This window comes from Maniola hyperantus, chromosome 26 (genome assembly GCF_902806685.2).
Source record: "Maniola hyperantus chromosome 26, iAphHyp1.2, whole genome shotgun sequence".
Taxonomy (NCBI): Eukaryota; Metazoa; Arthropoda; class Insecta; order Lepidoptera; family Nymphalidae; genus Maniola; species Maniola hyperantus.
The window spans coordinates 2,423,897-2,435,874 of record NC_048561.1 but is presented as its reverse complement, the minus strand read 5'-3'; the positions used below and the strand labels follow the sequence as shown (position 1 = coordinate 2,435,874).

The window sequence follows — 11,978 nt, the reverse complement described above, 5'->3', positions numbered from 1 at the left end:
TCTACGGTATTGTACCCTTTTCGAAACCCAGCCTGTTCCGGAGGTTGGAACTCATCAAGTCTTCGGGCGAGGCGATTTGTAAGAACCCTCGAAAACAACTTATAAACATGGCTCAAGAGTGAGATGGGCCGGTAGTTCTTTAATAGCTCCTTATCTCCTTTTTTAAAGAAAAGGATTACTACACTCTTGCTCCATGCTTTCGGCGTTGTTCCGTTCATGATGACGTCATTAAACAGCTCCTTAAGCTCTGTCAGTACAGGAGTACCTCCCGCACGTAGGAGTTCTGATGTAATGCCGTCATCACCCGGCGCCTTGTTGTTACTGAGTTGTTTGAGGGCTATTCGCATCTCGCCAATGTCAATTTCTGGAATATCCTCGGTGTAGTGGCGTGTCAAGGTCGCTCGTTTGTCGTTCGTGCTTTGAGCCGTTTTAGGAGCCTGAGAAGAGTACAGCTGTTCATAAAATCGTTCGATCTCCTTCAACACCTCTGGTGTTGAAGTGACAGTCTTTCCGTCAGGCGTCCTCAGCTTTGTCAAGTGGCTCCTCTCAAGTCGTTTAGTAAACACCTTTGATCCTCGGTTCCGTTCGATTGTATTTTGAATATTGCAAGTGTTGTAGCGCCGGAGGTCAAATCGTATTCCTTTCTTAACACGCTTGTTTAGATTATGCCACTCAGGTGACGCCGAGGGGGTCTCTCGTCTCTTCTCCATTAATTCCAGGGTATCTTTGGAGATCTTAGATACCTTTTTGTGCTCATGACGACAGTATTTGCGGCCCACTTCACGAACGACATTAACGAACTGTGTCAATTTCTGGTCAATGTCTAAGGTAGTGTCCAGCAGTTCGAACCTGTTTTTGAGCTCTAATTGAAACTTATCTGAGCTGAAGTTTTGAGACGGCTTTGGCCTGAGAGCCGACTTCATCAGACGGTTTCTTTCTAATTGCAGATCCATACGCAAGATGCCTCTAACAAGTCTGTGATCACTGCCCGTATTGAACCTATTGATCACTGAGACATCTTCACATATGTATCTACGATCCGTCATGATGAAGTCAATCTCGTTCCGAGTCACATTGTCCGGGCTATGCCATGTCCACTTTCTAGAGGGCTTCTTCTTAAAGAACGAGTTCATTAAGAATAGTCCTTTCCGCTCTAGGAAGTGGACTAGCATTTGGCCCCTGTGGTTTCTGGTGCCAAAACCATATGGTCCCATTTTTGATTCGCCGTCTTCTTGTACTTCCACCTTAGAGTTGAAGTCTCCCATAATTACGACGAAGTGGGTCTTAGTTGTTCTATCCATGGCCATCGAGATGTCCTCATAGAAGGCCTTCACTTCTTCGTCGGAGTATGCCGACGTGGGTGCATAGGCTTGTACAATCTTCAGAGAGTACCTCTGGTTCAGCTTGAGTATAATATTATATGCCACCCTCGTCGACACACTACTGATCTCAACTATGTTATTAATAAGGACCTTATTGACCAGAAATCCAACACCGCCTTGGGATGCCTGATCGCCTTGTCGATAGTAGAGCATATTACCCGACTCTAGGGTAATCGTGTCCTCCCTCTCTCTTCGGACTTCCGATAGTCCTAGAATGTGCCAGTTAATATTGCTCAGCTCCACTTCAATTTCCGCGAGGTGTTCGTCCGATCTCAATGTCCGGGTGTTGTACGTAGGCAAATAAATTCGCTTTTTGTGGTAGCTGTCCGAAACCCGGTGATTCTTCGCACCCCCTGCTCTACCGTGACCGCGTCCGCTACCGTGGACGGGAATAGTAGGGCTGCCGGGGACTGGGGGCCATTGTGTATTGTCGCTACTCATGGGGAGAATATGCCCATAATGACCACGTTGGGCAGGCGTGTTGACCATCGCAGTCCTAGACTTGCTTTCGCTGGTGTTGCTGCTGCCCGACACCAGGCTGTGTCATTTGGTCAAGTCTAGCTACTTGGAAATGGTTATACCGCCATTTGTCGGTCGTCAGAGCCTCGTTCGTTAATCAGCAGGGGGCACCACGGGCAGGTGAGGTTGACTGTTGGAGCGCTAAGGTGGAAGTGTACTACCTTACCCCCTCTACATACATAGTATAACAATAGAAATATAAAATCAACAATATTCGTACCTCTAGGTATTTCACAGCTTCTTCTTATAAATAGGAAAAATTAATCGTCTCTATCTTCAAAGCAGAGCCATTTATAGCCCTTTGGCTACCCTTTCCATAAGTATAATGATACCAGTCCAAAATAATTAAAAGACAACAGAGTCAAATACACTTTAAAGTGTATCATACTTTACTCTACATAAATACTCTATTTAAATCTACAATTTCTTTATTTCTAAAATATTACAAAATCTTTATACAGTTTTGCCATGTAAGTACCGTAGACTTGCCATTTATAATCTGTTAATTGTTCTGTCACGTCTGTAGTATTTTGTCTATCACTTTGACGTGCCTGTTTACAAATAAAATGTCTATGGTTTAGAATTAATTCTTAAGCAAAATCTAAAGTTTAGTAGCAATTTCAAGAAATAAATAGCAACTCTAACCATTTATCTTATACGCGCAACTTAAATAATCTCAGCCGTTCAAAAACCGCGCGTAAATCATCAATATGATTTCAAAACTTTGTGAGAGAAGCTGGGCCAAGGGCTCGAACCTTGGCCGCCTTGCACAATCCCCACGCAGCCAGGCCTTCCTGGGCTACGTGGAGTTTCTGTCCTACAGGACCTACGCTAACCAGGGAGATGGGATAAAACAGGAATTGCACACTGACACACTGATCTTTAATCTCTTATTTCTCACGAGCTACTTACATTGAATTCCCACTAAGTAATACTATTTACACCGGCGGTGGTGGCTTTAGGAGCCGGAAAACTCGAGACACTTTCCGGGGAGGCCGGGTAGAATGACGACACTATATTTTAGCGAGGGACGGACAACGGTTTGGACTGCGCGGTGACGACACTTACGGCGGTTTTCAATAACCTATCAAAGATTACGGACAGATAGCTATCCTCGATAATCAGTAAGGGCGCTTTTAGTGTCACGCGGATTTGCTCACGCACGCGGGATTGGACCGCATGCGTAAAATTTCACGCTGCGGATCATACGCAGCATGAGTTTCAGTTTTCTACGGGCTGCGTAACGGTATAGACGTGTTCAAAAATGATCAATGTCAGAAGAATATGTGTCGCTTACATACTTTACAAACGACGAAACAAGAAGACAAGAGTACATGTTGATCCCTTTCTTGAAAATAGGCTTCTTGCTGGGGCGTTTGTTACACGCTTTGGAAAACTACAAAATAATGAACGTAAATTTAAAAATTACTTTCGAATGTCCATTCGTTCTTTTGATGAACTGTTGTGTAAAATTGAGAATAAGCTACAAAAAAGCAGTTTACGAAGGATTACAATACAACCGATTGAGAGGCTCGCTATTACATTAAGGTAAGTTTTAAATTTTAAATATTTAATTTCCTGCTATGATTTAGTGGAAAGGGATTTGAACAGGTAGGATAAACGTTTTTTGACTTCAAATTACTGTCATGTGTAAATTTACATGTGCAAAAAAAAATTTGTCATGTACTCTGAAATTTCATTGTTCATAATTTCATTCAATTTCATGTTGAAATTTCATTAAATAAGATTATTTCACTCATAAAATGTCGCCATTAAAGTGGAATCATTCCTACCTTTCATCACACGCTACTTATTATAATATAGATAAAAGTTATAGGTTTGCACATGACAGTAATTTAAAGTCAAAAAAAAGTCCTTAATTGGTTTGGGATTGGTACGTTCAACCTACATACACAATCCTTTTTTTTATCTGATAAAGTACACATGGCCACAGATCAAGTTACCCAAAACCAGCATAAATGGAACTCGCGCCTTGCGTATTATCATACTTAGGTAACCCGTCGGAGTCCCGCTTATACTGGATTTGAGTAACTTGATCTGTGCCGTGTGTACAACCGCACTCATATGACTAAACAAACAATTAGAGAGAAACTGGAGAAAAAAAGTTAATCGTACTCATTTTAATAAAAAGAGTTTTATTCATAAATTAAAAAATCAAATTTTACATCATTCATTTCTTTGTAAATTTGTATCCTGAGCGTTGACATTACTTTCGCCTGTAGATGATGTTGTTGCTGGGGTATAAATTACGTCATAAGACGTGATATTAAACAGGCCGCTTTCAGTCGAAATAAGAGTTTCATTGTCATTCACTGCAGCAGAACTAAAAGCATTGTCGTTAAGACTCGAAGTATCCTGGATTATACTATTGGTTTGGTAATCTTGATTTATCGGTGACAAACTGTCAAGCTCAGTAAAAGCACTAGAACTTGTTGTAGGTATGGGACTGTAGTATGCAGGTTGTGTTTGACTTTCCATTTCCATAACTATATTTAACACTTTTGTTCTGAACATTAGTTTTTGATATCTAGTGAATCTTTTTAATGAAGGCTGCAGAGACTGAAAGAAAGCCAAATCCTCACTTTCTAGCTCCTGTTGATTAGACTTTAAGCATTCTAATAACTGTGCCTCAAATTCAGATGGTGCTTGCTTTTTAGATTTTACTTGTTTTTGTTTTGATGTTGGGTGAGAACTTTCTTGACGTGAAGTATCTGGTTGCGTGGACTCATTAGGTGTTTCTAAATTACTTTGTTCAGACATTTCTTCACAGAGTGACTCTTCTCCAGCAGTTTCCGTTGTACTGTCTAAGAAAGTCAAAATGTCATAGTAAGAATATTTCTTCTTCTTCTTCTTACTCCCAGAGCCGGATGGCTGATTTTTTTCAGATATCTTGTCTTTCTGGTAAGTGTCCCTTGCTGTTCGCCAGCGTTGTTGTATTTTCTTGTCTGAAATGACAAAATATAATAAGTAAGTGGCAAAAGTACACACAGTTTCAGATCAAGTTACCCAAAACCAGTACCAATAAACGGAACTTGCTAGGGCCTCGCCGGGCGCCGAGTCGTCTACGATAATAAACAACGCATGAGTCCTGTTTATACTGGTTTTGGGAAGCTTGATCTGTGGCCGTGTGTACAAATCTGATATTAGTTGGAAATTTAACTGCATTCGATTAAAGGCCCTCCTTAATTCACACATGTTGTCAACTTTACACTGTCTCATGAAGCATTAGATAAATCAAGCAATATATATATATACCTATACAGAGTGGAAAAATAAGGCCGCAGTTGAAGGAAAAGTACCCTTAGGCGCAACGCAAACGGCGGGCCGGCGCAGGCCGGTCAATTTCGCCGCGAACGATAGCGCAAAGTGAATCTTATACTAGACGCAGACGGCGCGGCCGGGGCGGCGCGGCGCAGACATCGACGAAATAATTCATTTTTTACAAAAATAATTAGTTACAGTAAAATTTGCCATCATCAAAATTAAGGTGAAAACTTCCGGAAGTCACTAGCGCTGTAAGTTTTTAATTTGTTTTAACAAAAATTTGCTTTATTTGCATCTGTCAACCTTCATGAAGGAGGACATCTTGTAATGTAAATATTGCCTGAAATAAACGATATTTCATTATATTATATTATATATATTTATTAGATTCCTTTCATTTGCCGGAAATTTTACCATAGGGGTTAATTTATACAGAGAAGATTTCTTATAAAATATTTACAGCATAGTTATGTGTCTCAAATCTGCTAAAAGTGGCCACTTTTAGCAGATATGAGATACATAACTATACTTCGAACTTTTCATATGAAATCATAACTGCATAAATACCCCCCTATGATAAAATTTTCGGCAAATCATAGAAATCTAACGTAGCTATAGTACTGTAGTTAAAACGAATTAAAAACTTCTAGCGCTAGCTACTTCCGTGCCCTTTCACCTTAAGGGTATTTATTTTTCTTCTGAAGTAAAATTCGAGCGGTGCATGCTGTCTTATGTCTGATGTCAGCATTATTAATATATTATGTTATCATATTATTAATATATTGTTTTTGTTTTCAGATATTTGGCAACTGGTAATACATTCACTGATCTACACTATTCCTATGTGATTGGAATTGCAACAATTAGCGAAATAGTAAGACAAGTTTGTTACATAATATGGATTGAACTAAAGTCTGAATGTATTCCACAGCTTAATGGGATCAAATGGAAAGAAATCGCAGAGGGATTTCTCACATATACAAATTTTCCTAATTGCTTGGGTGCAATTGATGGAAAACATATAAGAGTGATTCGGCCGCCGCACAGTGGATCACTATATTTTAATTATAAGAAATATTATTCTGTAGTGCTCCTCGCAATGTGTGATGCTGATTATAATTTTACATATATTAATGTCGGTACCAGTGGAAGCAACGCCGATTCAACCATCTTTAGAAGGAGTCAATTGTATACGAAACTGGAAAGTAACACGTTGGGTATCCCTGACCCGCAAGAGTTGCCTATTATTTGCCCCGAAGTAGCTTATCCATCTAGTGTAAGAGCAAAGTTGCCGTTCGTGATAGTGGGAGACGAGGCATTTGGTTTATCATCACATGTGATGCGGCCTTAGGCTAAGTTCATATGGCCGCGCGGCACCGCGCGCCGCCGCGCGATGTTAGAGTTCACATGACAGGGTATATACGAGCGCCAGTCTGGCATTAACATTGATATACAATGGACGTGGAGGAGGCAATTTGCTTGTGGATTTTATATAGAAGACTGAGACGTCGCAGAAGACGACAAAGGCGATACTGGGTGCATCCAATATTAAGTGACAGACTTTCTTCAAGCCTGTTTGTCACCTTATACCCTGAGTTGAGGTTACATGAAGAAAAATTTTTTAATTATTTCCGTATGTCAGTTGCAACCTTTGATTTTTTATACGATTTCATTGAAAATGATTTAAAATCCAGTGAAAATGCTGTAAGATATTGCATATCACCAAAAGAAAAACTCATTGTAACATTGCGGTAAGTTAACTGTTTATTAATCATAATCACAGTAAAAATTATAAAAAATAAGAAATTATGAGCGAGGCTTCTTGGCAAATTAACTTTTAGTTTAATTGAACAGATCTAATTCTTGAGAATCTTCGTATGACGGGTCACAAGTAACATCACCCGGGGGTGATGTTACTTGCGATGAACTTGTGGGAGGTGAAGTGTATGAACTAGTTGTATAGCCATATTGTGTTGATTCTCTATCAGAGTACTGCATTGGGTTGCTATATTGAGAACTTTGAAATGAAGCATGATAGTTTCTGGGTGGTCGTTGTGAGCTATATGAAGTAGACGGGTAGTTAAAATCTTCAAGTGGCTGTGCTCGTGTAGCTTGGTATCGTTCTAATAAATTATAAATTTCAATTTTCAGTTTTAAACGCCGGTTTTCAGGAACTTTTTTTATTTCCCTAACCAATGAAAGACAAAATAATTTATCTTCATCGTCATCTTTCTTTTCTGCTGCATTATTATTTCGAGTATTTATGCTTTGTTGTAAAAGATTTGCAAAATGTTCATCGGCAGGGTGAAGTTTGAATTTTTTCCGGAGCACATTTTCTGTTGAAGCTTGAACGCCGCTGCTGTTAACTGCACTATCCAAATCAGGATTCTCTGTAACTTCCGCAACATCAAGGCTGTTGTCAGTTTTTCGTTTCTGGACAACTTGTTTAAGAAATGACAATCTTTGGAAATACGCAAATGAAGATGGTGTTGATGCTGAGGAACCGGACTTCAAATGTTTTGTTTTCTTAAGTTCTTTTACATAGGCATCTCGTAAATTTTTCCATTTTTTTTGCAAAATCGATCCTAGAAAGTAAATAATTAATTATTAGTTTTCATTGCAAAACTATTGAAAAATGTTGTACGATACGGGTGCATAAAGAGTCCTTATGACCTACTTTATGCAAATTGTACTTTGTGCACTTTATGCTCACGTGCCACACTGTAAACACTCGCTATGAATGTGTTTTCTTTGTAGCACTTATTCAGTAAAGATTTACTTAAAAGAAATAGACATAGACATAGAATTAGGAATAGGAATAGGAGTAGGCATAGGAGTAAGTAGGGGTAGGAATAGGTATGGGAATAGGAATTTGACGAGGAATAGGAGTAGGAATAGAAATGGAATATTTATCGTGGCACGTGAGCATATGCACTTTATGCTCGCGTGCCACACTGTAAACACTCGCTATGCTTGTGTTTTCACTGTAGCACTTATTCGGTAAAGATCTACTTTATGCACGTGTATCTTAAATAACTATTATGTTACAGGTACCTAGCAACTGGTTCTTCATTTGCAGAGTTACAATATGGTTATAAAATTGGCAAGTCTACGATATCGGGTATAATTAAGCAAGTGTGCCAAGTTTTATGGAGAAATTTAAAAACTTTGGTCATGAGTCCACCAACAAAAGAAATCTGGACACAAATATCTATACAATTTGAAAATAAAGCATATTTTCCAAATTGTGTTGGAGCGTTGGACGGCAAACACGTTCGTTTAATACAGCCACCAGAATCAGGATCAATGTATTACAATTACAAACACTTTTTCTCATTAGTTTTAATGGCTTTATGTGATGCTAACTATTGCTTCATATGGATAGACGTTGGAGCTTACGGAAAAGACAGTGATTCGGGTGTTTTCAAGGAAACGTCATTATTCAAAAAACTCTCAGAAAATTCGTTGAACTTACCAGAGCCTAGATCTATCACAAATAATGAGAGCGATGCATTTAAACTACCATACGTAATTGTAGCTGACGAGGCTTTCGCTATGACTAAAAATTTGATGAGACCCTATGGTGGTAAAATGTTGTCAAAAGAAAAAAATATATTTAACTACCGCCTTTCTTTAGCACGAAGGTATGTCGAATGTACATTTGGCATAATGTGTAACAAGTGGCGTATCTTACACCGGCCAATAGACGTGAAGATAGATTTTGCTGTTGATATCGTCAAAGCTATTTGTGTTTTACATAACTTGGTAAGGATGAGAGATGGTATAAATCAGGATGATATGATCAATCCAGCGCCATTACCTAATGTGAATCCAACTAACAGTGGACGAGCAATCCATGAAGTAGATAATATTCGAACTAAATTCACAAATTATTTTGTTACTGAAGGTAAATTAGATTGGCAAGATAAAATGGTGTAATAGGTACCTACCTATGATTTTATAAAACTTATTTTAAATAAATAAAACTAATTAAAAAAAAACTTACCCAAATTTTTCTTTTTTTCTTCGGAATCATCATTTTTGCAAAAAATTAAAACTAGTTCTTCCCAAGACCTTCTTTTTAATATTTTATTTGAATAATCCTTAGAGTTAAGATTCCAAATCGCATCTCTTTTTTCGATTTCGTCGATAAGCAAATCGATAGGCACAATGTCATCTTCGGTACTCATTGCATCGATCTATGTGTCTTTCCGTCTCAAGGCGCGCGGATCAACTGAACAGGTCGATACAGGTTTGAAATACTTGTGCCGCGCGGCAGCGCGCGGTTCTAGATCTTGCGCGCGGGTCAGAGCGCGCCGCGCGTTGGCGTGCGGTACCGCGCGGTAATGTAGACGATAATTATCGTTTATATTGATCTTGTGCCGCGCGGTTCGTAGTTCCGCGCGGTACCGCGCGGCCATATGAACTTAGCCTTATGCTCGTGATAATTTACCTTACAAAAAGAAAATATTTAATTACCGTCTGTCCAGAGCTAGAAGGTACATAGAATGCACTTTTGGAATTATGTCAAATAAATTTAGAATATTTCACAGATCCATGAATGTCAAGTTAGATCTAGCACAATTAATAGTCAAGACGGCATGTGTACTTCACAATTTCATAAGGAAACGGGATGGCTACAAGGTCAGCCATACATTTGTCACAAATGGTTTTACGGGACCACTACCCAGGCAGCAGACTGAAAGTAGTAATACGTCGGCAAGTAATATCAGAGATATATTTGCAGATTACTTTATCAATGAAGGAAAAGTCTCCTGGCAACACCGATATATAATTAATTAACTAAACTCAAAAGGTTTTAGAAGGTTTTTGATGTTATTTGTGAATTAAATAATTATGCTTATATTAATAAAGTAATGATGCTTGTATAAATAAAATAATGAACCAAACACATACCCGCCTCTTTTCTTTCCTCTTCGCTCAAATTTTCGTAGTTAGGTGCCAATTCCTTCAAAATATCTCTCCATGCAGCCTCCCTCGCGTCCCTGTTTTTGTATAATTCATTGCGTTTATCCCACAAAACGGGCCGCAGATGAACTTCAATGATTACTCGTTCTGTATCGATTTTCATTTCGGTAGTACAATACGGCGCGTGCGCCCCGCTCGACTCTAAAATGGGCACTGAAGTTGTAGGCAGCGCTTACGCATGCGGATACCCCGCACCGGGGTGACGCCCCGCACAGCGCCCCGCGTCCCGCGTGCGTTTATCACGCTTTACAATAGATACCAGTTACGTAAGGGCGGCTACCTGGAGCGGGGGTTGAAGGCAGAAGTCCTTTTTGGTTACGAAAATGATTTAATTAGGACATTCGTGTCGACGTTGGGACACGAAGGCCTTTACTTAACTATATCTTATCTAAATTATGCTAGATTAATGCTACCTTAAAACTAACTCTATCGATTTTATATCGATTTCCCCTCTACCGTTCTGTGGTCGGTTAGCACCAGAGATCACGTACAGAGGTGGCTGCAGACCTTGATGACTCTATGTGCCGGAACGTGATGAGATGGCATATTTCCACACGTAGCTGGGCTGCTAGACGACATGTTAGCTCCCCCGGCGATGCCTGGGTTTTATATAGATAGGTAAGGATAGCTGTATCCGTAACACCTCCACCCTCAGTGCGGCGACCATTGTAGTAATTTTAACGGAAATGTCGCCGGAACGTCCTCGGAGGTTTCCACCCTCAGTCTGGAGGGCTGCTGCTAGACTTCGTTCGTGAAGATGAAGCGAAGCATCTGTAATGGGCTGGTCGAATCGTACCGTTGAGAGTGAAGCCGAATATTGCGGCATACTGGTAGTATTGAAGTAGTTCTTAATTCATGGATAATGGTTGAGCTGCTTTCTCTGAGCCTCCTTAGACAGAGAGATAGGCGTGGATTATCACGTTTCATCTATCTCCTGTGACAGTAGTTGTTGTGTTCTCCGGATAAGTTGGTTTCTCAGTGAGTGATATTCCTCAGTAACTGACCTTCGGGCATTCAGCCTCAATGTAAATGAAAACCTTAGAATTGGTTGAGATAAAAATGTGCATATGGTACTATAACTACTACGATAGGTATATTAAAAGCAAAGTAGTATAATTGACAGAATGTACTAATTAATTCGAGCTAAATTGATAAAAAAATCTGAACTAAATGTAATGTAAAAAGAAACCTAAGGACTACAACTGCATGAATTCTGTAAAATGATCAGCTAAATGTCTACTCGTTATAACTAGATAGGTAACTATGACTTATTATATACCTACTTACTTTTAGAAAGAACTTTTTTAAAATTATATTATATTTTTGAATAAGGTGTAGGTAAGTACATTGAGTTATCAATGATCTAATTATTTCTACTTACTTTTGATCTGGGAATGATGTAGGTTCTGCTCAAGATTTCTTGCATATTTTCGGTTCAAGGCACGAAAATTTACAGGAAGTGAGCATTAGGTATACCTACTTTATGCTAAATTTGCTCATTATTCTATAGTCACAATGTGACACAAGTAAGAGCTTTCTTAACTTTTTCCGATTAGTGGTAGGTACACCTAGTTTTGCTATAATTTAGAAGAAATAATAAATGCTAAAATGTAAAAGGTCTATAGTAAAGAATGTATATATGTGTTGAAATAATTATCTAATTGCAAAAACTAATTATTTTAAAGATATAGTGTTATAGTTCTTGGTAAAACATAGGAATATAGTAGTCCTATCGGTTGGCTGAAACTTGATCGTGTGAAAAGACAAATTCTATATCTTTGTAATTTAATGTCTGGAAAGAAT

General features: G+C 39.0%; 3 protein-coding genes and 1 pseudogene across 3 annotated transcripts; 2 read left to right on the top strand and 2 right to left on the bottom strand.

Moving 5' to 3' along the window:
- Window positions 1–3,031: 3,031 nt before the first annotated feature.
- LOC117994084 (uncharacterized) lies at window positions 3,032–10,100 on the top strand (annotated as a pseudogene).
- Window positions 3,540–10,563, bottom strand: LOC138404185 (myb-like protein X). Its single transcript, XM_069507588.1, has 2 exons — window positions 10,104–10,563; window positions 3,540–4,867 (listed from the first exon to the last, which is right to left on the bottom strand). The coding sequence occupies exons 1-2, from the start codon at window positions 10,276–10,278 to the stop codon at window positions 4,089–4,091; spliced, it is 954 nt and encodes a 317-aa protein (XP_069363689.1). The 5' UTR covers window positions 10,279–10,563; the 3' UTR covers window positions 3,540–4,088.
- Window positions 6,642–9,191, top strand: LOC117994157 (uncharacterized). Its single transcript, XM_034982048.2, has 2 exons — window positions 6,642–6,937; window positions 8,237–9,191. The coding sequence occupies exons 1-2, from the start codon at window positions 6,642–6,644 to the stop codon at window positions 9,123–9,125; spliced, it is 1,185 nt and encodes a 394-aa protein (XP_034837939.1). The 3' UTR covers window positions 9,126–9,191.
- LOC138404186 (uncharacterized) lies at window positions 6,934–9,606 on the bottom strand. Its single transcript, XM_069507590.1, has 2 exons — window positions 9,193–9,606; window positions 6,934–7,771 (listed from the first exon to the last, which is right to left on the bottom strand). Exons 1-2 carry the CDS (start codon window positions 9,374–9,376, stop codon window positions 7,029–7,031), a joined length of 927 nt encoding a protein of 308 aa, XP_069363691.1. The 5' UTR covers window positions 9,377–9,606; the 3' UTR covers window positions 6,934–7,028.
- Window positions 10,564–11,978: the final 1,415 nt, after the last annotated feature.

Excerpts from the sequence above, each read along its gene's own strand:
- LOC117994157 (XM_034982048.2), top strand. The coding sequence starts at position 6,642 with ATGGACGTGGAGGAGGCAATTTGCTTGTGGATTTTATATAGAAGACTG. Across the intron at positions 6,938-8,236 it reads AAACTCATTGTAACATTGCG|GTACCTAGCAACTGGTTCTT; the intron begins GTAAGTTAACTG and ends ATTATGTTACAG.
- LOC138404186 (XM_069507590.1), bottom strand. The coding sequence starts at position 9,376 with ATGAGTACCGAAGATGACATTGTGCCTATCGATTTGCTTATCGACGAA. Across the intron at positions 7,772-9,192 it reads AGAAAAAAAGAAAAATTTGG|GATCGATTTTGCAAAAAAAA; the intron begins GTAAGTTTTTTT and ends TTTACTTTCTAG.
- LOC138404185 (XM_069507588.1), bottom strand. The coding sequence starts at position 10,278 with ATGAAAATCGATACAGAACGAGTAATCATTGAAGTTCATCTGCGGCCC. Across the intron at positions 4,868-10,103 it reads AGAGGAAAGAAAAGAGGCGG|ACAAGAAAATACAACAACGC; the intron begins GTATGTGTTTGG and ends TTGTCATTTCAG.